This window comes from Phycodurus eques, chromosome 5, assembly GCF_024500275.1.
Source record: "Phycodurus eques isolate BA_2022a chromosome 5, UOR_Pequ_1.1, whole genome shotgun sequence".
Classification (NCBI taxonomy): domain Eukaryota; kingdom Metazoa; phylum Chordata; class Actinopteri; order Syngnathiformes; family Syngnathidae; genus Phycodurus; species Phycodurus eques.
In genome coordinates, this window is record NC_084529.1 from 22,206,740 (window position 1) to 22,234,190 (window position 27,451).

A 27,451-nucleotide genomic window follows, 5' to 3' on the forward strand; every position below is an offset into this window, starting at 1 on the left:
AAGCTGTGAAACAACCCGTAGTCTGGACACCATTAAATTTAGAAAATGTTAAAATTACACTTTTGGAGTTAAAATCAACTCCCAAAAATGTAACCCTAAAATGTTAACACTCCACATTTTGTAGATTCTAGACACCGACTGAGTAGGTTCAAGCGCTACAAATAAAAGATCAGTAACAATTATGATCCCTAAATGTTGCCCAGATACCAAAATATATAACTGGTTATTTATTGATTACATAGCATGTTGAGGCTAATCGCTTAAAAGCAAGTTATCAACTCAACAGTGCACTGCGAAATAACTGATACCTTTACTTTGCCATTATTGTATCTTATTTGGTACAATCATTTGGAGCAATATTAATTGGGCATTGCTTTACATTTAAATCCACGTTGTCTTTTCTATTTTAAGAATTAATAGTAATAACCTTTAGCATCTTCCTATATTGCCTAATGGGTGAGCAGGCTCTGGTGATGTGTTGACTTTGTCAAGTAAGACACACCTCCTTACTGGATTTAGGATTTTGTAGTCAAGTAATAAATACACTGTGGCTTCTCCTATTGTTTCAATCTGAGATATCAGTGGCATCCTTTGCTTCTGCAATGAAGCTCTCCCACAAGAAAAGGATTTTGGCCAAGTTCTTCAAAGGTCGATGGCTTCTGAGAATCCTGTCCCTCATCCTTCTGAGTGTTTTTGTTTCACTTGTCCATTGGAAAGCAGACTCTGACCCCAGGATACCGCAGCAAATTGCAGCTGACCTGCCCGCCTGCTCTGCTATTATCACGGGAGACTTGGCAGGCCGTGAAACTGACTTGGAAGTCCTTCTATCATCCAGGAAAAGACAAGTTCTGCTATCAGAGGACTTCTACCTTAACGCAACCCAGGATTGTCAAGTTTATCGTACACACAGAGGCTTCTTTACAGTTCCTCTGGGAAAAGAAGAGAAGGATTTTCCCATCGCGTACTCTATGGTGATCCACGGACAGATTGAGATGTTCGAGCGTCTCCTACGTGCCGTTTACGCCCCTCAGAACATCTACTGCGTGCATGTGGACCGAAAATCCACAGTGGAATTCCATAAGGCCGTGGATGCCATTGTTTCCTGCTTTGAGAATGTATTCATAGCTGGGAAATTAGAGAGCGTTGTTTACGCCTCATGGTCTCGAGTGCAGGCCGATTTGAACTGCATGGTGAGTTTGTTGGGGTCCCATGTCCGGTGGAGATACCTGCTGAACACATGCGGGACGGATTTTCCTATTAAGACCAACAGGGAGATAGTGCGAGCTTTGAAGGTTCTTAATGGAAGGAACAGCATGGAAACAGAAGCCACCAATGACTACAAGAAGCAACGTTGGCAGTATCACTACAACGTCACAGACTCCATCGTCAGGACCGACGTGAAGAAAAGCCCCCCTCCCATTAGAAGCCCCATGTTCACTGGGAATGCGTACTTTGTGGCCAGCAGGGCCTTCGTGGAACATGTGACACAGGACCGGGAGGTTCTGGCGTTGCTGGAGTGGGAGAAGGACACCTACAGCCCAGACGAGCACTTGTGGGCCACTTTACAGCGGATGCCCTCTGTGCCCGGATCGGTCCCTGCTAACGGCAAGTACGACATGTCGGACATGCAAGCTATCGCCCGCGTGGTCAAGTGGAGCTATTTGTCAGGAGATGTGAGGAAAGGGGCGCCATACGAGCCGTGCACAGGGATGAATAGAAGAGCAGTTTGTGTATATGGAGCTGGAGACCTGCCGTGGCTCCTGAGGCAACATCACCTCCTGGCTAATAAGTTTGATCCCATGGTGGATGACATTGCAATTAGATGCCTGGAGTCGTTTCTGTATTTTAAAGCTTTAGATCGGGGTTAATACAGGGTGTCCCCCAAAATCCGACATCTCACCTGTGCTCTGAGATACGCGTTGAATTTGTTCCGTGGCCATCCTCGTATCTCAAATCATCATTTCCCTTTGAAATGGATGGAAATGCCATGAATCCGTTCCAGGCTGAGTTAAGTGAATTAAGTTCAGTGCCACAATACAGCACTCATATCTCAAATGTTTGCTCACAAGGCTAAGCAATAAATTGGCCGAACGAGAACTCGTATCTCGAATACCTTTTAGGCTGGTAAAATTTTGGGGGACACCTTGACTGTACGTCACAGGCCCAAACTTTACACTGATTCAGATTCAATACATTGGCCAATGCAAAGACAATGCACACTCCTGACCAGAATAATAAATGTTAAATGACTACCTCTCTGGTCGTGTCAATCAAAACATTGTCTTTAAAGGGAGGCAATTGTATTTTATTGCATCTAATTTTCTCATGCAGCAGTAGGTTAAGTGCATCTTTCAATTAATCATAGCAAATGTACTCTCCCTGTAATTACAACATGGAGGCTCTCGTTTTTTTGTCTCTGACCATTCAGTTTAATGGTTTTAGTATTATGCGCACATTGCATCTCGTTAGTCAGATTACACAATCAGTGGCTTTTTTCCTCCATGGAATAAACCATCAAATCGTGAGAAAACACCCAGGAATGTTCGAGCCCCGCTTTCTCAGGAAACTTTACATTGACCTTTCTGAAAACATTAAGGCACAGTCACACAATCTTGGTGTACTTTCTATCCTTCTGGGAAACTGTAGGCTATTAAAAATAAATTACATGATATTCTGATTATGTAATTTAGACCTTGTTCAAACAATATTTGATGTTACAAAGCACCTTCTTTTGTGTCTAAACAGTGAGGATTAGCAGTACGGAAAATGGATGGATGTTATACAGTAATTTAAGGATTATAGTGCCACCAAGTGCCCAAATTAAAAAGTATTGTGGGTAATATCTGAAAGATACAATGGACTTGTAGCCACATGATTCGTCTGTATGAATAAGCAATTTTGATAATTAATGTAAATATAACTAATTCTGATCAATGGCATAGAGAAAGTGGTGTTTAGACCCACACAAGTTGCAGGTATTTGGGGGTGGATTTATTTTCCCCAGGTAAATGAAAATGTGTGAATTGCCTTTAGAAGGGAGGGGGCTGGGTCAGAGACCTAAAAATGCACTTTTAAAAATCAGAGCAAACATAAAAATATATTACTTTCCTTTTTCACCTTTTTGAAATATAAATATATTTAAATGTAATAAAGCAGTACATGCATCAACTGATTCAAATGTTTGTAACATAGTGCTTTAAATAAAGAGTAGATACAACAGGATGAAGCGAAGGTCATTTTGACAGGATACAGCGACAGTAAATTACAACAAGACAAAAAGGATTAAAAACCTCTTGGAAAACGTGTGGGGAGAGGAAAAAAGCCTAGAGCTGCTTCGGAGTAACGCAACTCGCAAACTGTTCCGCAATGTAAGAGGCAGCATCGTTTTAACAAGGCACTTTCCTGATGCAAGAACTTCCAGTCACACCACCCCAAAATACAAACATGCACAAAGAAAGAGCGGCAGCGAGTCGAACAGTCTTCATCGTCCTCCTCCTGTGTACTTTCGCAGGATCACTTGGGAACGGCGGCGGTGGCCGTCTCCACTTTGCCGTGCACGTCCTGGTCGATCCTGCGCATTCAGCAATGGACAATAAACAGACATTATTGTGATAGTAATGGCAACGCATCCATTTCTTTTGACTTTGGATTTCTTTGACACCTCAAATGTTATTTAATGGCGCTTTCACCGATACAGAGCAGGTTTAGACCCAAGTTCTTTATACAATAACCCAGCATTTCCCAACCTTTATTCAACTGAGGCACATATTTTACATTATACACAAAGATCTTAAGGCACACCACCCCCCCAAAATGTCAAAAAACTACTTTTACTGAAATAGCACATCTGCCTCACAGTTCTGAGGACCCGGGTTCAAATCCGACCTCGCATGTGTGGAGTTTGCGTGCTCTGCCCGTGCCTATGTGGGTTTTCTCCGGGTACTCCGGTTTCCTCCCACATCCCCAAAACATGCATGGTAGGTTCATTGAAGACTTAATTGCCCATATGTGTGAATGCTTGTTTGTTTCAATGAGCCCTGCGATTGGCTGGCGACCAGTTTAGGGTGTACCCCGCCTCTCGCCCGCAGTTAGCTGAAAATTCTGACTTTTAAGAAATTAATGAAAAATGGTCTAATAAAATCCTTCTCTCATTATTCTGGCATTCAGCAGATGGACATAATTGCGGTCATCTTAACCTAAAACAGGAAAGGTTACTCTGATTTCATGTCAGACATTGAAGATGTTTTGATATTTTTACTGTATATAGTGTATATGAACATGAACGTATTTTTCAGTCTTTCCTGTCTTGTGGAAATTTTGGCTCGGTTACTTTGTTTGTTGACTGTCTCGTGACATTGGATGTGCCTTTGTTATACCTCACTAAAGTCTTTTTACACTTGTATGACAGTTCAGAATGTTAACAGTGCCTGTACAATTCATAAAGGTTTTATGATTGTGACATTTATTTCCAGCCAATAATGCAAAATGGGGGTTGACTTGCATCCCACAGTACTACAACTCCACTATCAATGGGACTACTTGTATTAGTATTTTAAAGAAGGAGGAACCTTTTACATGTTCTCATACATGTCCTTGCAAAGTAATGACATTCAATTGTGCAACTTCTAATTCTTGTCAACTACAGAGGTGACTATAGCACTTCAGGTTCATCTTGTTTGTTTGTCTGCATATTTTTCGGCAGCGGTGCACATTTATCGGTCCAGTTGAAAAGTGTGTGTGTGTGTGTGTGTGTACGTGATGTGCTGCAGTGCTCAAACATCCCTTCAAAAAAATAAAAAAATTCTAACTGAAAACCGAAGCAAATAAGCAGTCATCATTTAATATTGTGCAGATTAAATCAATGTGCGCAAATAAAGAGCAATAAGGCTTTTGACAGTTGGGTTTGTGGTGAGTCATGCAAACAAGCTGTGAGGGTTCAACTCAGTGAGTGACCGGTGGAGGCGAGGGGTGGACCATGTGAGGGCCGTTATCGTGGAACTGCACAACCTCAGTGACCATGTCTAGTTACTTCCTGGTGACTCCACCCACTTCCATTATGCCAACAAGGTTGAACTTACCCAATATCAAAAAAGTCCCACTGTAAACCTTTTTTAAAAAAAAAAACACACACATACACACATGCTTCTTGGTAGCAGCATCGGCATAGAGATGCTCTGATAGTGATGTTTTGAATTAAGCAACAAAGAATACATTTAATATGATTCTCTGTGAATGTGATTTGAATGGCCAAACAGTGGTGATTTATAAATGTTATTGATTTTGGAGACAAATGCAAAGAATTCAATCAAAAACAACAACAATAAGGAGGGGAGGAGGTGTGCTGGGGTGTCTATACAGGACAACTGTGTTAGTTTTGTGAAAGGCAACCAAGCCCGAGGTGAAAAATACATGATACCTTTTACGGCTTTTCCTATTTTTTTCCTCGTCAAACCTTAAGGGGGGGGAAGGGAAATTAAGTTTTAGGAGAGAGGAAAAAAGGCAGCCAATAAACAGCAATCTTACATACAAATGATCAAATATGTTTCATAAAGACTGTCACAAGAACACAAGTTTTGCTTTAGGTTGATCTAGGGCTAGGCGATGCACCAATACCACTTTTCCAGACCGAGTAAGAGTACCACTACTTACATTTGAGTACTGGCGAATACCAAGTACCGACACTTGATAATGCCATTACGTTTTACAATTGTGCTGAAAATGTGGTTTATTTTTTTTATCATATATTGTTCAAAAACACTTAAAGAATCCCCCGGCCCCGCCGAAAGGATCGCCGGCGGAAAAAGTGTATCATCATCAGCCCCTCATTTTAGAATAGATAAATAAATGAATATCTTATGCTAAGTTAATGCAACCAATATTAGAGGATTCTTGATTATGTAAATGTTTGGCAGTCCAGAGAGATTCTGGAGAATGAGGTATGACTTTGAGAGTCCTTAAAAAATAAAACACTTAAACACACCTGTACGGATGGTTCTTGTGTATTTACAATCACCTGATTCACTTAGGCTTAAACCGGAACACCTTCCCGGAAAACAAACTCTCGACCAATAGGATTTCTACTCACTAATTTTGTTATATAAACGTAGACAGGTTTGCCACGATTAATGCTGTGCAAGTATTCATTCTTCACGGCGGATCAGAGAATATCATGGTTTATCATCAGAAGACAAGAAGAAAAAACAGTGTGTTGCTTGTTTAAAACAGAGGAAGAAAAGGGAGAATGTGTGTGAGAGTTGAGGATCCAAGTACTCACAGCTTGATACAATCTGGAATGGATACGTACTCCATCGGGACTAACTCCGCAAGGTCTGTCAGGCTGTACACAAACTTGATTTTTTGACTAAATTTGGAGCTGTCAAAATAAGAAATATGTTAAAATGTAACGAATTAACCAAAAGGGGAAGTCTTTACTCTTCTAAGAATTCATGTTACCTAATAAAAGGTTTTGTGAGTGCCAGCAGGGTGCGAATGAACCAAGAGGGATGGACGATTATCAAAGATTTTAAATTCTTCCTTAACCTGGAACACAGAAATTGAGAAGACAGAATATGACAAATGATTTTTATTTATTTTATTTTTGTAACTTTACAGTGACACTTACCTTCTGTCAATCTGCTGATAACACTTTCGGAGCCAGCCGACAGTTGGCATCTTTTTTCGTGACGTCGCCCCGTTAAGATACACAATCATATAGTTCTCCGCCACCAAAAGCTCCAGGGTGCCGATGACATACCTGCGAGGATTTCATTACATTCATAAAAGTTTGAAAATGTTCAGTCAGGAGGCAAACAAAACCCTCACTTGAATAAATTGTCCATGATGTATCTGTAATTTGGTTGACTGCTCTCAGGCATGAAGCACACGGCAAAAACAATTATAGCATTCAAGCCATCTCCGTAGTAACCTGAAAAGAAAAATATCAATTAAGTATTTCAATTATAATGCAATGTGTAGTATGTTTGATCATATTACAGTGATCCCCGACTTTATCACGGTACACACTTCGCAGTGCAGCGATAGTGCAGATTTTTTTTTGCAACTGAATTACAGTTGTTACTCTTTTTTTAATACCTTTTGTACAATATTTTTGCCGTCCATTGATCTTGCTTTCTCTCAATATATTGTGTGTTTAAAATGTGTTTGAATTGTTCCATAAATGCGTTTAAACACCTTAAAAACATTTAAGTGCCATAAATGTGATAAAAGGCAAACCTAGAGTGTATTTAAATAGGGTATTTCAATATCACAGATTTTACTTGAGGGTGGTCTGGAACCTAAACTTGCATTGGCTCCCAGTCAATTTAAAATGCGATTTTAAGGTTTTGTGACTTACTCATAAAATATTACGTGGCATAGAACCCTCCTATCTTGCTGACTTAGTGGTACTGTATGTTCCGTCCCGAAACCTACGTTCGCAACACGATGGTCTTTTGGTGACACAGAGAGACAAAAAAAAGGTCTGTATTTTCTGTTCGGGCTCCAGTACTCTGGAATGCGCTACCTGCGGATATTCGTGTTGCTACCTCAGTATAAAGATTTAAATCTCGACTTAAGACATTCATCTTTTGATCTGAAACCCAAATATCTTCAGTATACAACAAAAACAAAGGAATTGACCTTCCCGTTCCAATTAAAGTCAAACAACCATTCACACCTATGGGCAATTTAATCTTCATTGAACCTAACATGCATGTCTTTGGAATGTGGGAGGAGTACCCGAAGAACACCCATGCGAACTCCACACAGGAAGTCCAACCCGAGATCCCATCGTTAGAATTGCAACGCTGACGTGCAAGACCACAGGCCCACCGGGCTGTACATATATACAATGCTACCTTGACTTCCGATTTCCGATTTAAGATTTCATTTTGCTTTGTGTTGCGAGCCCAAATTTGAGGTACAAGCGAGCTTCAGATACACCGCCGCTAGATGGTGGCAGCGGATGCCACAACATCCAACTGCGTCTGACTCACAATTTGGGATGGAAATTGTGATACAAGCTCTGTTACAGAACAAATTAAACCTTGTAAAGCAAGGTACTACCAAAGTTGTATTCCACCCAGGCACATTAGATTTATTGTCAATTGTCCCCATCAGTTTTTAGCTATTTTGGCATTTAGTTTCATCCGCTGTTACTGAAAAGCATTATAAAACACACAGACCACTCAGTTCTACTTTAAGGAGTGAATGGCCTAAGAAGCCGAGCTTGTCATGAGCTGTTTTTGGGGTGTGACCTCCACACTGACCTCCATGGCTTATAACCCGCTTGTAAGGTTCAATGGCTGTCATGTCCACTTTGTGTTCCTGGTCTCCGATGCGAAACACCCTCCAGCGCCGGCCCTCCTCCCTCTCGTCCGAGGCCGAGTACTGCTTGACTGACTCCACGCCCTTCTCTAGTAGCTCTGTAGTTTTAGGCTTGGGGAGATCATCTGAGAGAAAATTAGGTGGCACAAGGTGATTGTTGTGTGCTTTGCATCCCTGGTCGTAATAAATAATCCCTCAAATATTTGTGATCAATAGACGAATCAATAGGGATCGCCATGCTGCATCTGAATTACAAAATAAATCTCACCTGCATACCTTTTTTATTTTTAAATAATGATAGAGTAGATGATCTTAGCATTTCACAGTGTAACAGAAATAAAGGTGGTGCAGAAAGCAAAGAATCATTACATGGAGAATCATGGCTACTTCGCTTGTGGAGCAACCATGCCGATTTCAACTATTTATAGGGATTAAGGATCAAGATTATCATTAGCCTGATTTATATTTTCTGCTCCATTTACCCTGTATAAATACACCAGTAAACATTACCAATTTGAGAATGCAATTTTCATTCCGATACCTTGACTTTCTATGACAAACCATTTAGATAAAACGTGTTATTTAGCCAACCCTAATGAACATGTCCTGTTTTTGGATTAAAATGCACAATTGTATTATACACTATTGTTCAAATGTTGAGGGTCACTTAGAAATGTCATCTTTTTGTTTTTAAAGAAAAGCATTAGTTTTTACAGTAGCTTTGATTTTAAATTAAGTTTAATTCATTTAATTTTCTTAATTAATTTGTAATTAAGAAAGGTTGTGCTGCTGTCTACTTCACACATTTGTAGACTGATTTACCTTGAAGGTTTGCTTTTTCACCTATTTTTGTATGTTGAAATTTATATTTGCAGGAATGATACATGCACATTACTTATGTTTTCTCAAAATGTGTTCGAATTTAAGGAAAGGCAAAAAAGTCATGCAAAAAAAATAATAAGAATGAAAAAGCTTATGATTTTTTTTTTTTTTTTTTAAAGAATGGTGATGACAGAACATAATCGGGACAACAAGGTTTGATTAACCATAAATTGGGGGTCCAGGGACTGTCCTAGGAACCTTACCACGAGCAAGAGAGAGAAACCTCTTGCTGGCCTGCAGCCTGTTTCCAGGCAGGCAATGGAAACAATCCTTCCACGTGAAAAAGCGGAAGGCAGCAGTGTGGAAAGACAAAAACAACACAGCATAAATTTACACCTTTAGACTGTTCCCTGCCAACCCAAACCTGGGGAACCAATGACGAAACATACACTATATGGACGAAAACATGGGACAGCTCTTAACAATCGAGGGTTCTGCTAGATATTTTTGTTGCCTGTGGATAGGTTACAGCTTCCAAAACAAAGGTGGTTTGATGAGTCTGGTGTGAAAGAACAACAGAGCCCTGACCTTAACACCTGTTTGGGATGGACCGAGTCTATATGTTCGACCATTATCACTTCCAGTAATTGTAATGACTATGTGTCCCGATACATTTGTCCATATAGCGTATTATCGGGTCAAAGAACCAGAAAAACAATGCACTCTCTTATACACTGAAGTGCATGCCAGGCACAACATTTCATTGACAAATTGCACCACTGCATGTTAAAACTGTCCATATTTGTTCAAGAGTTATCAGACATACAAACATGGCAAAGATGACTAATCAGCACATTCCAAATAAGAAACCTGCCATTGTCAAAGGCCCTTACCTTCCCACTCAAATTCATTGCTGTTGTCGGAGGGTGTGTCCATGTCATCCAAGTCCAGCTCTGTACTTTCATCCAACTCATCAGAAAGAATGGACCCGTCACTGCGGTCAAGAGTGAGGCTGATGTCTGGAGCTGTGAGTTTCTTCTTCTCCTTCTTATTGTGGTTCACTACATAGCATATGATGCAGATGGAGAATAATAAGCATTATGGGTAAGTGTTTACAAGATGCCCTAAATGTCCGTAATCAGCAAGTAGTTTTAAAGAACAGGAAAAATTATTTCTAAAATTCATCCACAGTTCACCAAGATTAATGAATTCAATGAACATATTCACAAGTTCATATTTCTTCTATTTTGAGTGTACTTCCCTGTACACACCCATAACTGAGAATATACACTCAATGGCCACTAAATTAAGTACCTCTACAAAATATATTGAAATCCAATACACTTCTGCCTTAACAAAAAAAAAAAAAAAAAAATCTCAGTTCAGTAAAGAAGGTATTAGTCAAGCGTAGCTTCTCTGCTTCCTGTTTATCAACTATGCTGTAGTGTACACTAACAAGTTTATAATTACCAGGATCTCCCTCTTCAGAGCCTCCAGCAAACAACTCCTCTTCAAGCTCCTCCTCCTCTTCAGGTAGAGGCCTAACAGGCAGAAAGTAATCAGAGAAATATCTTTTGGCTTGTGCACTGCAGAGCTGTGAGCGTCGTCCTCACGTTCCCTCCAACAATGAGAGGGTGCTTGTAATACTACCGTGGAAAGTCCTCATCCTGCCACTCTTCCTTAAGCTCGACTCCCTCCATCCTTAATCTGGCCTCTGTCGTGGCAACGGATTCCTGGCGCTCCAGGCTGGGTAAGAAAACAAACAGCAATTTAATAAATAAATAAATAAAATGTTTAAAAAAAAAAAAAAAAACCTTGCTCGCGACAATGCTCCTGGTGAATGACAAATTTGTTGGTTGCAAGTAGAGTCCGGGAAGTGATGAGTCCTACGCGGATACCAAACACATATTCATCTAACTCTGACTGACTTGTATAGGCCGCTGTGGAATATTGGAATGAACACGAAGGATATGCAAGGAGGCAATGCTGCTCTCATTTAATTCCTCTTACACTTAATAGTCCTAAAACGTTATATAACATTTGAAGAACAGCATGAAACATACCATCTTAAAGGCTAAGTTGAAGCACTACCAGGACAATAGCAGACCATCAGCAAGGTCCCTTTAATGTTTCTTTAAAACAGACATCTATTTTATAAAGGACACAACAAGGGCTGTATTTTTAAACATTTGCGAGGCTCTGAAAAATGACATTAAATGACTTTTTGAGTTTCTTATTTTGAGGCAAATGGTCCAGAGCTAGTTAGTGCCAACAGACGTTGGCTCCGCATAGTTTTATGTTTTTTTCTGGTGCAGTGTAAAGCAAAACATTGCATTGTCAATAATGTAAACAACACCTCATACGTTCTCTTTTCTGAGATTTGGCCTTTGACGTGGGATAACGTAGGGAACTTAAGGCCGCATTTAAAATTTACTTCAAATTGTGTGAATCATCCCACCTTTAGCATTCAGATAGGAGCATTCAATGAACTCTATGATCTACAAAACAAGCCAAGAGGCAATAGAAGTGGCCTTTTATCCAACAAACTTCTATGTAAGAACCAAGGAAAATATCTTTGCAAGGGATCCACCGCTGAAGCAATACACATTGACACACGCCCAACTTAAGAATGATACATACCCAACCAATTATTTCAAAAGCAATGTTCACTGGTTGTCAAGTGTCGACTATTTTGTATGTCATACCAGACGCTGCTGCATCCGATCATCTGATGCGGTGTCGGACACAGCTACAAATGTATTCCAATTTGCTGGATTTTCTGTGCAAAAGGCACAGGCGAATAAATGCTACATCCACTGTTACGGTTCTGATGCAGCAATTCTGCAGGATCTCTGTGTAAAAGAGGCTGGCCTTAATTGTGCCGACAGTACCACATATTTTTTAAATTGCCTACCATTTTGCTTACTTCCGCCATGACACCTGTGCTATTTTTTAGACTCACAATATTGCGAAATATTGCAGAGACTTGTGTCATCCTTGACAGGATTTGGCTGCAGACAGCTGAAGATTTCAGATTGGTACAGTAGATGAAACAATCAAAAATGAAATTATTGGACACACAAACATGTACAATTCTAGCAAAGGCAGAGGTTCTTTCTATTAATTTAACAGATTATAATGACCCTTGAAACAATCCTTTGTGATTTGACCAAAAAACATAGACCTAGTCAATTTGAGCAATTGCGTGGTAGATGAGACGTAATCGGCCCCTAATCTTTGCACTAATACTGGTCAGATGCCACCTGTCCAATCATGCACGATCATTAAAAGTCTCTCCAACTGTTACAAGTTACTACTTGCCACCTAATCAGATCATTGGCTTCTTGAAAAGCTTACATGCTGGTGTTTAAGGCTTAGTTCGCTGAACCTCAAGGTTTCCTTCACTAATGAATGTTGATCATCTGTATGTTTGCTGTAATAATCGCATAGATGATTGTTACTTGCAAATCCGGACACACAAACATGCTGGGCATTCTTTACTTGACATTACTAAGAGTATTCAGTTTAGCTTGTAGAGCTTAGGTGTGCGCCTAATTCCCCCACATAATATACAACCTAGAGGTACAAATTGTACAGGAATCCATACAGGAAAATGACATTTAACAAATGAATCAAAAGTGGACCAATTGTAATAATGCAGACATGATTGATGTTGGTTCAACACAGATCACACACTACATGTTTTGAACTAGCTGTTGTAGTTTGATGGGTTGGCAAAATAATCCAAATTCAAAAGTGATGATAATGCTAACTGAAAATTAATTTCACCAAGCTTTGACTCGAGCAGCATGTGTCTTGACTGAGCGCTGCCTAAATCAAAGTTGAATCCAATTCTGTCTGTACAGCTGCCAGTTAAATTGTTTGGGGTGTAAATGAAAACCAACTGTAAAGCAATCACGGAGCACTAAGACAATTACTGTAGCCTGCAATTCACAGCCTGTCAAACAACATTTTAATCCAAAACATACCAACATAAAAAAACTGCCTACCAACACAAAACTCAACGATGTGTGTGCCAATCTGATGAGATCTAGCAAAAGAAAATGGGATTTTACAAAAATAATAATGCTCAGATTTGATTGACACCAACAGATACTAGACTATATTAACTATGCTGATGTGGTTGCAGTTTGTTTACTAAGAGGTGTTTTGAATATTTGTTTGCCTTAGTTGGCCAGGTTAAATGAAGTATACCAACAATTATAAGCATACTGTTAAATTAATAACTCTCTTACAGTCTCATTCAAAGTCAAGTTTGAAGTTCATTTATTTGGAAAAAGGATGGAGCAAAATGATAAAACATTATAAAATGAATGTATCCTATTGCTAATTTCCATCTGTGAGCTGTAAAATGTGAGCTGTAATGACAACAGATGAGGAAATCAGCAGTTTATAAAAGGGTTACGGTTGCAGATTTGATTATCCACTGACATGTTCTTCAGATGTTTAGAGAATGAGCTGAGTGTTGGGAGTTCAATTATAGCAGTCAGTATTACATTCCACGAATGGACCGATCTAACAGAGAAAACGCCCTGTCCAAAGGCACTCTTTCAAAATGCATCAGCGCACTTGCAAAACAAGAAACGATGTATACATATCTGGTATTAGTTATCACGAGATCATGCATGTGCACCTAATGAACTGTTTACTGTATGCCTCAACATACCTTCCACTGGGTCCAGCAGTGGAGAATGGTTGAGGGAGGCTCACTGGGGCACCAGGGTTCTGCTCATTGTCCAGACTCGTCCTTTCCTGTGGACTGCTGCTTGTTTTGGTTAAACACGCTTCAAATGCCTCCTCGCCATTTTCCACCGTGGACGTCGTGCTCTGTTGGAGCTCGTCCAGCTCCTCCTCGTCCACTTCTCCCGACACCCCAGACGACGAGGGACTGGACGTGCGTCTGTTGTCGTGAGTCCGCCTGGGTGTGCCAAAATCTGGGCGACTATTGTTCAAGTTGCTGTCACTCACCGCCTTCAGAGTTGCCTCGCTTTCTATCACATCTGAAGCCATAACGTCCGCCTACCACCGCCGTTGCTAAATTGTGAGTGAACGAAGAAACACCGGTTTGTCGTGTAATCTCTGTCAAGCAGACACCCCGAAATAATGACACAACTCCTTCAGGAGTTTGGAAGTTAGCGTGTTAGCTTTAGCACGCGGAGCAGCTCGCTTCGTTGTCGGTGACAACAAGCTACTTACCGACTCACTACATATCTTATTCAATAGACAGTGTCGAATGTCGCCCCGGGTGCAGAAAATAATCTCCCCCCCAAACGTGCCACCGAAAAAAAAAAAAAAAGTACAGGAAAGGAGTCGTCGCTTCACTCGGCCAACAGTGCGCAGCGAGCCCACTTGTCGGTTTCCTTCCTCCTAGCCACCAAGCCTACGTAACTGACGTAAGTAAGTGACGCTACGTCGACGGTGACGTAAACGAGCCGCGGTAACTAAATGGCAAGACTAGTCGCCACCGGCATGCAAGTCGAGTTTATCATTTCACCGCGACGTCAGTCGTCTAATTGTTACGTTAACGATCACCACCCCAAAATAATTGGCAAAGTGGTACCAACATTTCTTTATCACTGACGCACAACAGCCACAAACTATAATTTTGCTAACAACCTCGATTTGCGGCACTAGCTTTCGCGAGTTCGCATTTTAAAATGCACTGTTTCAATTATTATTACTTTAAAATAACGTATCTTCATTTTGCTGCAGTCACCATTCGTTTAGTAACAAGACTAGCTGGCAGTTACACTCCCTCTTCATTTTTACCCCCCTAACGCTAACAGCATGCTAGCTGTGTGCTAACACCGCTAAATGCTAGCCGTAGCAACCCTGGTAGCCACCGCCTCCAGCGTTCCGAACTACGGGAAGGCTGCGACCTGGAGCCGCTGTCCACTGGCTTTCACTCTTACAGGTTGATATCAAGATTGTCGACTGTCACTTATTCCACGGCCAATACAATATTACGTAATTGTACTATTTGCTAAATTATCGAATGCGTTTGTGACCCGTATTCCTTTAAATAAAAAAAAAGTTACAAAATCGTAACTAAGAATACATGCGATAACTGCCTGTACATGTACTGCTTCAAGCGTATAATCGAGAATAGGGATGGATTTGACCTCAAGTGACTTTCTGAATACTTCATACTTTGAGATATCAATATGTCATTAATGTACTGTAAATAAACTTTGATTAGTTAGACATTTCCCCAGGCGGCTTGGAATATAATATTTAATCACATCCAGGTGTGGCTTGAACTCACAGTGATTGGTACATGAATGGCAGTTGTTGTGTTAGTTTCATATCTCATATAAATAACCCGTTATTAGTCACACAGTACATGTCCACAGGTGGGTTCGTATCAGATATTTGTTTTGAGTCAGTGGCTAACCTTTTCCTCTAGGTGGAGGCAAATGCTCACTTAAACTCTGAAGTCTTGCCTTTAGATATGAATTTAACAGGAATCATTTCACATTATAGAAACTACGTTTGTTTTTTTGGGGGGGGGAATCTTGTTTTTTCTACTTTTGTCAATGACATATTTTCATTTTATTTCTTTTTAAAGTTATTATCCCACCCTCTCCCATGTTAAAAAGCGATAGCTCACATAATGCAGATTCAAGGTTAATTCTTTGTGTGCATGGGATGATCCGTTGTAATTTCTAATTACCACGTTGCTATTTACTCTGTTGGACCGTTAGGGCTCATCACAAAAGGATAATCCGGTCAAATTTAGAGTTTATGCTTCTCATCCTTCTTGGTGCTGGTTGCTAATGAGTCGTGGAACATACCTTACAAATGAAGACAAATGTTTTCACTTAATTCAAGATAAATATGCTCGCCAAGCTGTAGCCATGACACATGAAGCACTCAATATATCGTTTGCTCATAGATTCCCAGATAAGAGGACATTTTTAGCATGCCATTACCGCATGGTTACCGTCTTCCTCCATCCATGTTTATTTAACTACAATGAGTACCAGGCCTCTTTTTTTGGTGTACACATGGATCTTTATTATAATATTAAACAATAGTATATATTTTTAAAATATTTAATAATGTAATTTCAATTTCATTTTAAATTTAATTAAATTTAAAATAATATTTAAATGATCAATGAATAAATTATGATAATTAATTTTAGATGTACTGTACATCAATATTTGTGCAATTGTGTCTTTCAAACAAAACCCACTCCATCATCATGCATGACGTCAAGCAAGACTAAAGTGTGTATTGTGAGACTTCTGCTGTGCGAGCTTCGAAAGGACTGTTGTATTTATTTTATTATTTAGCCTTTTTGTGTGTTTTATTTTGTGATGCAACGACAGAAGGGTACCAGTGATTTCAAAGACAGAAAAGTGATATGATAACCAAATTACAAATGGAATTTGCTTTGACATAGGAAAGGGTCTGGTTGCTCTTTATGTGATGAGCAATACAATTAATTAGATTTCCATTACATATATAACCGAATGATACATTTTCTGAATTGTTTCTTTTGAAAGTTCATCGTCAAATATGATTGTTATTTTATTTACACATTCCCGATTCTCAACTCCCTGTTTACTCAACTACAGAGACTACCAGGCATCTTTTAGGGATAAGAAATCTCTTTGGACCGATTTTGCTCCAGAATGCTATGGACTGCATACTGCCATAATTTTTCTTTCACTACCGTAAACTTCTGCTTTACAGATGCCATGTCAGAGTAAAGTTAATTAGAACCACCAAGTGCACCACCTGTTATTTTTCTACCTGAAGTTGACAAAAGGAGATGTCTGATTGAGGTTCAGCGTTTATTTATTCAAGTGAATGATGCACCCAGCTATTAATCAGTGCATGGCGACTATTCGAGGGTGGCCACTATTTTAGGAATAGTGTTATGTCTGGCAAACTAATAACAATAAATTATTGCAAGCTAGAAACATCCTCTTGTAATATTGCTCCTGTCCTTATGTATTAAAGCTAAAATTAATTGCCAGTGTACAGCTTTTTCGTGCATGTGTTACTCCACTTAATTGTGCCAGTCGGTTTGAATACTAAAGTGAAACAGTCAGATGCAGGATATGACTAGTTCTCTTTTTAAAAAAATAATGCAAGAACTCTATAACTGTACGCAAATACTGCAGAGCTACCTCCACCTTCCTTTCATGTTGAAAAGAGGAAGGAACGCCAGGATCTGAGCTGGACGGTGTAACCAAAGCAGTCATTAGGAAGATTCTCCAACCACTTTCCATAAATGTGGTAGCGGGAAGTATTTAGGCAACTCGAAGTATATCACTAATGAGAAAAGACAAAAAGGATTCATGTGCATGTTTTATGTGATCTTCTTTCTGGGTAGATGAATAATTTTTTTATGATTGTAGATGCCTAAAAATGAGACAAGAAGATAGCTGGGTGGGGGGAGTGGTAAAAGATTGAAAGGCAAAGTTAAATGAATATTTAAGGGAAAATAAAATATTTAAAGGAAACAAATGAGCAAAACATTTAAAACAGCATGATAAATAGAAGCGAGTGCCATTAGAACGACCCTCATGATTTGTGGTGCAGTAGCCGTGAGGACCGGGATGATTGTTTTCAGAATGCCAGCCATACCAGGACAGAGCGTCTGTAACCGAGGGCTGACCTCGTAGCTGAGAAATATTAGCCTTTGCTTCCTTGTCGTGTGTGCTGCTACTACATTGCAGACGTGTTTCATTGACCTCCTAAAGGCTGAGATTTACTGTCGGCGGGAAAAAGATAACACATGATGGCATAGATTGCAAACATGGCTGCTGTTCATTTCTCAAGGGACATTCTCCATTAGAATGTAGCTCAGCATCAGTGCACTTTGTTAATTTCACTTCCCGTCACAACAAATTAATAAACAAATATGTGCTTTGTATGAGCGCATAATCATTTGTTTTCTAAATGTGAGAATAATTCAATCAGCAAACAAATAATTAAGTCAATGAGAACAATTATCTCAAATATGCCTCTGAGACTCCATGTGCATACTGATCTGATTAATTATCCTGCTATAGATAATTGAGTGGAGCTTGATATTTGACTGTGTCCCATCAACATGCTCTTACCTCTGTTGTTATCCTAAGAATATCGTTTATAGTATGTAGCCATACCCGTCTGCGATAATGAAGCTGTTTTATTAGGACACAAGGGATATTTTAAGAGTTTTAGCTTTGCAGCGGTGCATGTTGGTCCCCAGCTACGTCATTACTGGAGCATAATGAATAACCTCAGAACTCCAAAGCGTGAAATTTGGAGCCAGTTGCCCCTCAGATAAACTTCATGAACCTCTGGAATTATATTATATTCTGGAACCATACCTTGGAATTATATTATATTCTTCATTAAATGCATTAAAATACAGCAGTGACCCTTGCTCGCTGATCCAAGTTCAACTTTGTGGGCGACGCTTTGTCCTGGTCGGTAACCTGTGGGCGGACCATTACTTAACTCTAAGCCAGACAGACATCATTACCCCTGTGAATGATGGGAAAGCAGCTGGATCCCAACAGCTTTATTTCCCCGCTCAGCGCAGCGGATGCAAGCTATCACATCCCGTTAACAATTCCATGGCTCCACCGTAAAGCTAAGCTCCCTCAATCAGCGCCATCCGTTTTGCTCGCCAACTGAAGGGCCATCTCTTCATCACTCAGTAGGACAATGGACCACCTCACCCTCTTCAATATTCACTTGTGATTGACACCAGTTAGGCAATTCAGTCAGAATTACAGAGCACTTTATTCTACTCTCCAGTATCATCAATATCATTTAGCAGTTGATGAAGAGATTGTTCTTCAGTATTGGTGCTTGAAAAAGACAATTTAAAATGTATGCCAACCGTCTTTTCACTGAACAAATATTGTTTCATTTCACGTGGAATTTTTCAAGTCTGAGGCTTTGACATTTTAAACAGAGTTACAATAAGAACCCAACTGGCACTGTCAGACCAGATGAAGGTCATTGCAAACGCTAAGCAGTCAGCAGCTTGCCATCACATTTAATTGCTACGTCCTAATGATTCATTTACACGTGAGATCAGGTTGATATTTTATGTATAAGCACACATTCTATTCAAGGCCTTTTATTCTATTAACCTGTCCCGTTTGTACTAGATCCTTCGCCGAATCATTCCCATGTGGCTTAACCTTTCATAAATATGCTTTTAGGTCTACCTAATTAATGCATTCAGATGTGATTTTCCTCACTTGTCGCCCACACTTTAACCTCATACCGCAGGAACAGAATATTTCCTTCTCAAATTAAAGGTCCTCCGAGACGGTGTACATGCGCGAGCCGGACCAACACGACGTGCCACACAAGCTCGTATCTCATCTTTAGGGTTTCAATGAAATGTTTTGAGCATAAATGAAATTACAGCACATCGCTGTTATGTAGTGTTGACATATTCCGAGCAAATATACTTTACTTTATTAGATCTGTTCGCTCACTGTTTCTCGGTTTGATACGCCACGAGGGGTTTTGCTCGATGTGGTTTAGAAAAAAAATTGCTCCGTGATTAGATTTTTAATTAAACATGGTTTGTTTTTTGGAGTAACACGTCTTAAGACATCTACATTATATTATTTGACAAGAACCTACACTAATATAAAACCTAATAAAACAACCATTCAGTTAGATTAACGTTGGCACCGTCAAGCAAAGCAAATGCAGCCTGCTTGTGTTGAGGCAGCATATTTGAAGGCACACAGAATGATAAGCCTCCCCTAGTTTACTCTACTACCTTGCCTACATTCATTGAACCTATTCAGCATTTTTTAAATGTACCCCTCAGTATTTCCTTTTACTGCCTGCGTAATTGCCTTTTGCAGCCATTTGTAGGGTAAATGAATGAGAGGCAGTCATAAGCATAGGCTTGTTTAAATCTGCTTAACAAGAGGAAGGCCATATTACAATATAGTTAGATACAGGGCTCTTGTAATCAGGTTTTAACATGACACCATGTTTGTAGCCCCTTAATAGATTGAAGGGGGCCAGCTACAATGTGACTAAAGGAGTTTTGTTGTCTGTTTCTGGTAACCACGGGTGCCTTAGTGCTATGGCAGGGTCTTTACAAACAGTAAACTCTTTATGCTCATCCAAAGAAAGGACCTTTGCAAGTGGAACAGGTTCGTAATGGCCACTCAATGAGCTCAATGTGTTGACTCAGGAATGTCAACAAATGAGTATACAGTATTATTGAGTTGCATGTAGAAAACAGATTATGCACAAAGACTGAATGTAAACACATCATAAGACTGCTTAGTGTGTGCTATTAATTGATGTAAGAGTGCACAATTAATACTTTTGACACTGTTGCACCACAGACCATAAGTAACACCCCCCCCCCCCCCCCCCACAAACTCGATATTCTGCTCAATAGTCTCAATTACTTATTATTGTATCAGTGACACTCTTTTGAACAAGACTAAATGCACCATGATTTAAATGAGAAATACAGCATTCAGTACTTAATTTGGTTTAACTACAAGTTCACCTTAAGGACAAGACTAGCACACTATTTGTTAGTCAAGACTTCGTGTAGTTTTGAGACAAAACTTCATTTTGACATTCGTCTTAGCTATCAAAAACATGTTTTGCACTTCTGTCAAGTCATCAAAAGCCAGAAATCATTCAAAACCTAAGATTCATCAACGCCTCTGCCAACACAAGCATTTGAAGGCTTATTTTAATTGACAGTGTGACTGAGTTTACTGGTAACTGTCAGCACAAGCGGCTTACATCTTGTGAGTGATGCGACAAAGCAAAACTTATAATTACTCTTTCTGTCACTTTTTCATGTTAAATGTTTAAGTTTCCATCCACACAGAACAATAAATATTGTGCACCGAAGCTGTTATTGTCTTACTTTGGCTTCAAGCCTTCAAAAAGAATTAATCTGGTATTATAGCTTCAGTGCAACTACAAAAATACTTCATCGCCTTTTAAAAAGATGAAATATTTTCTCTGCTGTGTAATTTTTCTTTCTCTATTTCGAGAGTTACTGACCCAAAAAGGTTGATCAAAGACTGTTGGAACGCTACAGCCTGCAGCAACCAATAAATTGGTCCATTCGATGTTTTGCACTGACAAATTATTCTCCAGAGTGCTAACATTCTTGGTAGCAACTCAATTAGCAGGAGACAGACATAGCAAGAATTCACATTTATGTTCCACAGACGTTTCAATATTTTATTATTTCAGTGAGCGTTGCAATGGTCCCTTTTATGTCACACAAATGATAAGTATTTGCTCATTCTCACATGAAGCGATAGTTGTTTTTGCTGTGGGAATCTACACACTGCGCACCCTATGTCTTTTGGCTTTTACACAATGTCGACATGGCCTTGAGCTCCCTTAAGCTTTAATGTCGCTGTTAAAAGCCAATATTTTTTATTATGGCTAAGGGGAGGCTGATCTCATTTGGTGTTAATGTAAAGAGCCATGTCGACAAGTAGAAGAATCATACGTTTTTGTAAAGTTCATGTATTCACATAGAGTTGTATGTAAATATTTAATGTTTTAAAAAAAAATTTAAACAACAATGTAATTACACAATCCAAACACAATAGTGAAACTACCAAGAAAGAAATCCTGAAAAAAAAACAAAAATGCAATAATAATGTAATTTAGCTTCTAAATAGCTTTTATTTGCATAACTCTTTTTTTTATACATATATATATGCTAATGTCCACCAACATTGGTCACCTTTTGCATGAAATCATATGTTTGAGCAAGGTGGTGGGCAATGTCCCTGCTGTTCAAGCATCATTTATCCCAGTAAGACGACAAACTGGACGTAGCACAGTTCAATGATTAGATTAAAATAAGGGCGGAAATGTTAGTTTAGACCATTGAAATCTACTGGAACTGAAAATGTCGTTCGTGCGCGTTGTCTTTTCAAGATGCTCTTATAATGAACCTAAGTTCCATAGTATAGATGGAAACATCAACAGTACAAATGTATGTACTCATACTCATGTTTGGGGAAAAAATAAAATAATTTATTTCTACCTTTTATGTAACCAGAGCTGAATCCAGTGAGTTTGTATTAACTGCTAATGCATCTCTGCTTAAACACAATCTGAGAGTTTGCATGTGGCGGCAGCAACAAAACACATGCTCGTTCTTTCTGTTATGCAAATACAAAAAAGGAAGCACAGCACAATAACAGCTTTATAGCCTCACTGTACATTTGGCCAAAAGAGAGTCTGAGAATGCTGCATAATTAACTGCCAGCCAAATGTTCCCCCGAGTCACTGCTTTATTAACAAAGCAACGGAGCCCTTTTTAATTGGCCATTTCATTGGAAACCCAATTAGAGAAGATAACATCAGACACATTGATCAAGAATATGGTGGTGTATTATCTTTTAAATTTGTACCCTTTAGGGGGCATGCTCCTGACGATGTGGAATATTGTACATATATTGTTTGAACATGTTACAAAAGCAGAAGAGAAATATACTGTTTTTATATACCGTACTTACTGTTAAGTAAGCCTAACACTGTAAATATTGCATATAATGCAAAATCGTAAATATGTTAGTGTCCATTCATCTAGTAAATTGATAATTTCAGTCTTTTTAAACTTAGTTCTTATTAATGGCTATACTGTACAGTTTCAGTTCAAGTTTAATTTAGTATATTCCATTGCTCCAAGCCTTTGGGGCTATTTATGGCCCAAATTTTGGCTGCTTATTTCTATGAGTACAGGCTTTTGAAGAGTGAAAATGCATCCATCCATCCATTTTCTTTACTGCTTATCCTCACTGGAGTCGTGGGCTGCTGGAGCCTATTCCAGCTATCTTCGGGCAGGAGGCAGGGTACGCCCTGTACCGCTCGCACACCTTTGAAAACGGCACTCAAATTTGAGCTTGTCAGCTCAACTATAACTAACTAAACCCAATTATTTATTTTTTTTTTTTTTTGCAAGAATACATTGTATGTGCCACCACTAGTCAAAATGTGGTACTCTGTTTAATATTGCGATAGTGGAATAAGAATAAAATTGAATAATTTATCATTATAAGGGGGCCAAGCGCTTTGCCTGCTAGTTCAGCACATTTTAGTAAGGCTGGTTTGTTAAAAAGGGATTGTTCAATTTTAATCAATTTTCATTTTTTTGTTTATGTTTTTTTGCTTATTAGCGATTGAACACGATTTTGGAATGGTGTTCTGATGATGTTGGTGGCAACAGTAAATGATAGTAATCTAGGGTATAATACCAATTTGAACAATGCAATAACAGCTGTTGAGAGTCTGCCAAGATTCCATCAATAGCTGGCTAGATCAGGGGATCTGTCTGATGTTTAGCTTGTTGTTGCTGAATATTTACCAACTCTCTCTAGTTTTCTTAGCAAATAAAGCGGGCAGGAAAGGCTGATATGAATTTGCAATACGTATCGCGAGACTGATAAACCCTAAACAAGGCGGCCTCCGTAACCGAGTAGATGTGATGTTTATATACTTAGTAGATTTATGTAAACTGCGTCAGATAATGAAGATGTGCACTTTCAAAATATAACAGAATTTTGACATATTGGGTTTAGTTCCTCTTTAAGAATGTAATTTGGGATTGATGGATAAGAGTGGGAGGACAATTATTTGTCAGTCCTCCAAACATTTCTGTCACCTTTGACAGAAATAAGGAAGCTGGGTGGTGCTGTGCTTAGCCACTGGGAGGCACCACCTGAATAGCTCTCTTAACCACAGACCTCTTCCTACAGTGGCTCATTAGCATTGTGCCATAGATGGATGGCAACTTTCTGCATGGATTGCTGGCTGCCAGTATATGAGGTGGGGAAAGATTTTCCTTCAGTCCCTTGGCCTGCTTGCTGACCTGCTCCTGCAGGTCTTAGTTAACATTCAGGGGCCCCTGACCTGGAACACAGGCTTGGCAGGCGAATCAAGGTCCCATCATCCCTAAAGAAATTAGGGGTGGTTATCTTTCAGGAATGACTTGCTAACCTTCCCAGACCATGTAAATGTAATAGATGCAACTGATTTCCCTGCTCCTCTTTTGCCCCTCTATGTCTTGCTGTCATTGGGGGTGGCAGGTTGTGTCCAATTTGTGTGTATTTGACCGCTCAGAAGTGACAAATGATGGCTTGGACTAAAAGAAGGTTACATTTAAACACAGCACAGGTCAATTGGGTAGCAGGCTTAAAGCTTAATCATTGTCAGGGAAACTAATGATGCAACATTATAAGACAACAGGGAACTGCAAAAGATAAAGTGCAGCATGTCATCCGGCTACTATAATCAACCATTGTCTGTTTCAACTGCACATTCATCTTGATTTTGCATAGACATATCCTCGTCATACCAAAATGGAAATGGGAATAAATAGCTTTGTGTGTAGGGCAATCCTTTTGTGTTACTACAATGTCTGGGCATACCGCTCAGTTGCACTCAAATGCAATGATCATTTATAAGCACTCGTACAAAATACACACCACTTAGGCTTGAGAACAAATATTTTAACTCTTCGTGTGGAAGATCCGTTCCACCTGCTGTAGCTATTTCAAAAACACACAGGAAGTCTGGAAAAACAAACAGAGAAAGTGCCTGGGAACTGAAGCACGAATTGTGGCATCTTGACAAGTCTTAAGTAATTCTTACAAGAACAAACACCCCTAGGCTCATTTGCTTCATTGCTTTAGTCAAAACAGAATATATATATATACAGCCAGTAGGCTTTCAAGGAGACCCAATAAAGGAACAACCACTCTTACAAAAAGAAGTCCATTGTTTCTTAGTTTTTAGTCCTAGAAAGTAAGTATTAAAAAAGGATGCTGAGATATATTAACCACAGGAAATATCAGAATTGCTTATTTGAATTGTTATCTTGATTTGTCAACAGTATGACAGCACAGGACAGAACTCAACATAAGTTTGCTTTTGACTGTGTCCATATTTTTTCAGCACAAAGTACAGCATGTGGCTGCTTGTAATGAGCATTACAGCAACCTAACTCCTTGTATAGCTGGCGGTTATGTGGACACGGTGTGTCTGGGAAGCTCAAGGACGCCTCATACTCGCAGATTAAACAACATTCATTCTCTGTCAAATGCCTATCGCTTCCGAAACTGCCAAGCCGGAGGAAAATGGGCCCCCGCACGACCCTTGCTTTGGGTGACAGGATAAAATACAGAACAGTTGTGCCTGAAGGAGAACCAGGATAACGCAACTATCTTTAATCTCTGTCCCTTCGAGGCACTTTCAACACCTGTTATTCTTGACGGCAATGCAAGGGAGGCCAGCTTGCAGATTCATTTGGAGCCGGGTAATTATTGCACTAATTATTCACTCCGGTGTTGGGTGATTATGCATCCTCTTGCAGGTGAATACTCGTCTGTTTGCACACCAGCTGAGGCCAAAGCGGCTCTCTGGAACAGTTGTTCCACTCCTTTTCCCCTTGCAGATATTTGACCCCTTGTCATGTTTGCAATCTGTACTGTAGGGGGAAGGGAGAGGAAAAACAGCCTCAAACTTTTAATTGCTCTACAGAAACACTCGCGAGTGGAAGACACAAGTTTGGCCATCTGCTCAGTCCATGGTTTACGTAAGCGTAGCTCAGGAACTTGGTGTCTTAACAGGCTGTGTGGTCTCATCCACTCTCTATGATGGATCTATTGGGACATTGGCACAGCAGAGTTGTCGTTATCCTGTCTTTTGCAACATTGAAATATTATTTCACTTAAATTAATCAGTGTCCATAGTATTTTCCCCTCACTGCACTCATCAATAATTAATGAATCAAGATATATTCTTTTCATTTACGGGGACGCATTAATAATGAGACCTTGGGGGCACAAAAGCCTTTAAGACAAATATCAGGGCTCTTTGACTAGATTTAATTCACTTAGCAGAAATACAACATCAAATACTAGGCCTCCATTAACTGATCTTTCATGTTAAATATGAATAACATGAATACTCAATCTATGGTCATGTGAAAACAATTATTCTGATGCCGAGAAGACACAGATAAATGCTCAATTTAAAGCAGTTTTAATATTTTGCTTAAGGAAGAAATTTCAAGTAAACTTTTAGGCTAAAATGCCTGTATTGTTGCTGGTTGTTTTTGCAAAATGTCACCTTAACAGAACATATTTGATCTGTGGGGCAAAATTCCAGAGCAATACATTGGATCAGATGGGGATCAGTGAAAACATGTTTCGTTGATGTCAGGATCAAACTGTCATCATTGTGGAATTTACCAGCATTTGGTCCTTAAAGCCAAAAGGTTAACTAGATTTTTTTTATGTTTGCAATTGTCAACAAATCCCAAGAAAAGGCTAAAGACTGTTTCCGTCTGTTTCCCAGTTATTCTGCTCTCTGCCCCAAGCCTATTGGGCTCTGTCTGTATCGAATTCTTTTTTAAAATGAGTCTCACACAACTAACCTTATTTCAGTGTGATTCCTTTAAAAATCCAAATTTTCTTAGTTAAAATAAACAAATCGTTTATGCAGCATGGCTCATGTGTGATGTATTTTGGAGAGATGCTTTAATGGGCATTTCACAAAAACAGAACAGTTTAGATAATAACAAAATTATATAGTATTCCTTATCCTCACTATGGTAGCGGGTATGCTGGAGCTTATCCCAGTCATCTTCGGGCGTGAGGCGGCGTACACCCTGAACTGGTCGCCAGCCAATCGCAGTATGTGTGTGTGTGTGTGTGTGTGTCTATGTGTGGTTATATACTGTAAACTGTGGCTCAGTAGGTAGAGCAGGTTGAGCAGCGGCTGCCCGCATGTCGAAGTGTCCTTGAGCACGACACTGAACCCAAATTTGCTCCCAAATTAGGCCTGGCAGCGCCTTGCATGGCAGCAGTCGCCCACTGGTGTATGAATGTGTGTGTGAGTGGGTGAATGTGAGGCTTTGTAAAGCGCTTTGGGCACTGTGATTGTGTAGACAAAGCGCTATATAAATGCAGTACATTTACCATATATATATATATATATATATATATATATATATACACACACACACACACACACACACACACACTGTATATACCTCCTGAGCTAGGCTTTGGGTGTGTTCAGTGCCTCGTTCACATCTCTCCAGCAACTGAAAACTCAAATGGCAAGCAAATTCGAGAAAGTTGTTGAAACAAATTAAATTCTTTGCCAGACCTCCTAAAGGTCAGCTCTTCCCTTCTGCAGCAGAAATAAGAATGCCGTGTTGCACCGTGTCGGCTGATTGCTTTACTCTCTAGGCAATGTCAATTTTGTAGAAGTACTCGCGGATTAAGTCGGCGGG

The 27,451-nt window shown here is 39.6% G+C and overlaps 2 protein-coding genes across 5 annotated transcripts; one reads left to right on the forward strand and one right to left on the reverse strand.

Annotated features, from left to right (window-relative positions):
• Positions 1 to 582: 582 nt before the first annotated feature.
• gcnt3 (glucosaminyl (N-acetyl) transferase 3, mucin type) lies at positions 583 to 3,814 on the forward strand. Its single transcript, XM_061678098.1, has one exon. It carries the CDS (start codon positions 603 to 605, stop codon positions 1,866 to 1,868), a length of 1,266 nt encoding a protein of 421 aa, XP_061534082.1. The 5' UTR covers positions 583 to 602; the 3' UTR covers positions 1,869 to 3,814.
• Positions 2,309 to 14,650, reverse strand: bnip2 (BCL2 interacting protein 2). 4 transcript variants are annotated; one of them, XM_061678095.1, is made up of 11 exons: positions 13,835 to 14,646; positions 10,798 to 10,893; positions 10,618 to 10,688; positions 10,041 to 10,208; positions 8,268 to 8,450; positions 6,823 to 6,925; positions 6,623 to 6,754; positions 6,454 to 6,540; positions 6,275 to 6,373; positions 5,417 to 5,452; positions 2,309 to 3,571 (listed from the first exon to the last, which is right to left on the reverse strand). In XM_061678095.1, the coding sequence occupies exons 1-11, from the start codon at positions 14,176 to 14,178 to the stop codon at positions 3,514 to 3,516; spliced, it is 1,377 nt and encodes a 458-aa protein (XP_061534079.1). In that variant the 5' UTR covers positions 14,179 to 14,646; the 3' UTR covers positions 2,309 to 3,513. The 4 variants fall into 4 exon arrangements, with proteins under 4 accessions (XP_061534079.1, XP_061534080.1, XP_061534078.1 ...); XM_061678094.1 differs by lacking the exon at positions 2,309 to 3,571 and having other exon boundaries at positions 5,160 to 5,452; positions 13,835 to 14,202; positions 14,365 to 14,650; XM_061678096.1 differs by lacking the exon at positions 5,417 to 5,452 and having other exon boundaries at positions 13,835 to 14,644.
• Positions 14,651 to 27,451: the final 12,801 nt, after the last annotated feature.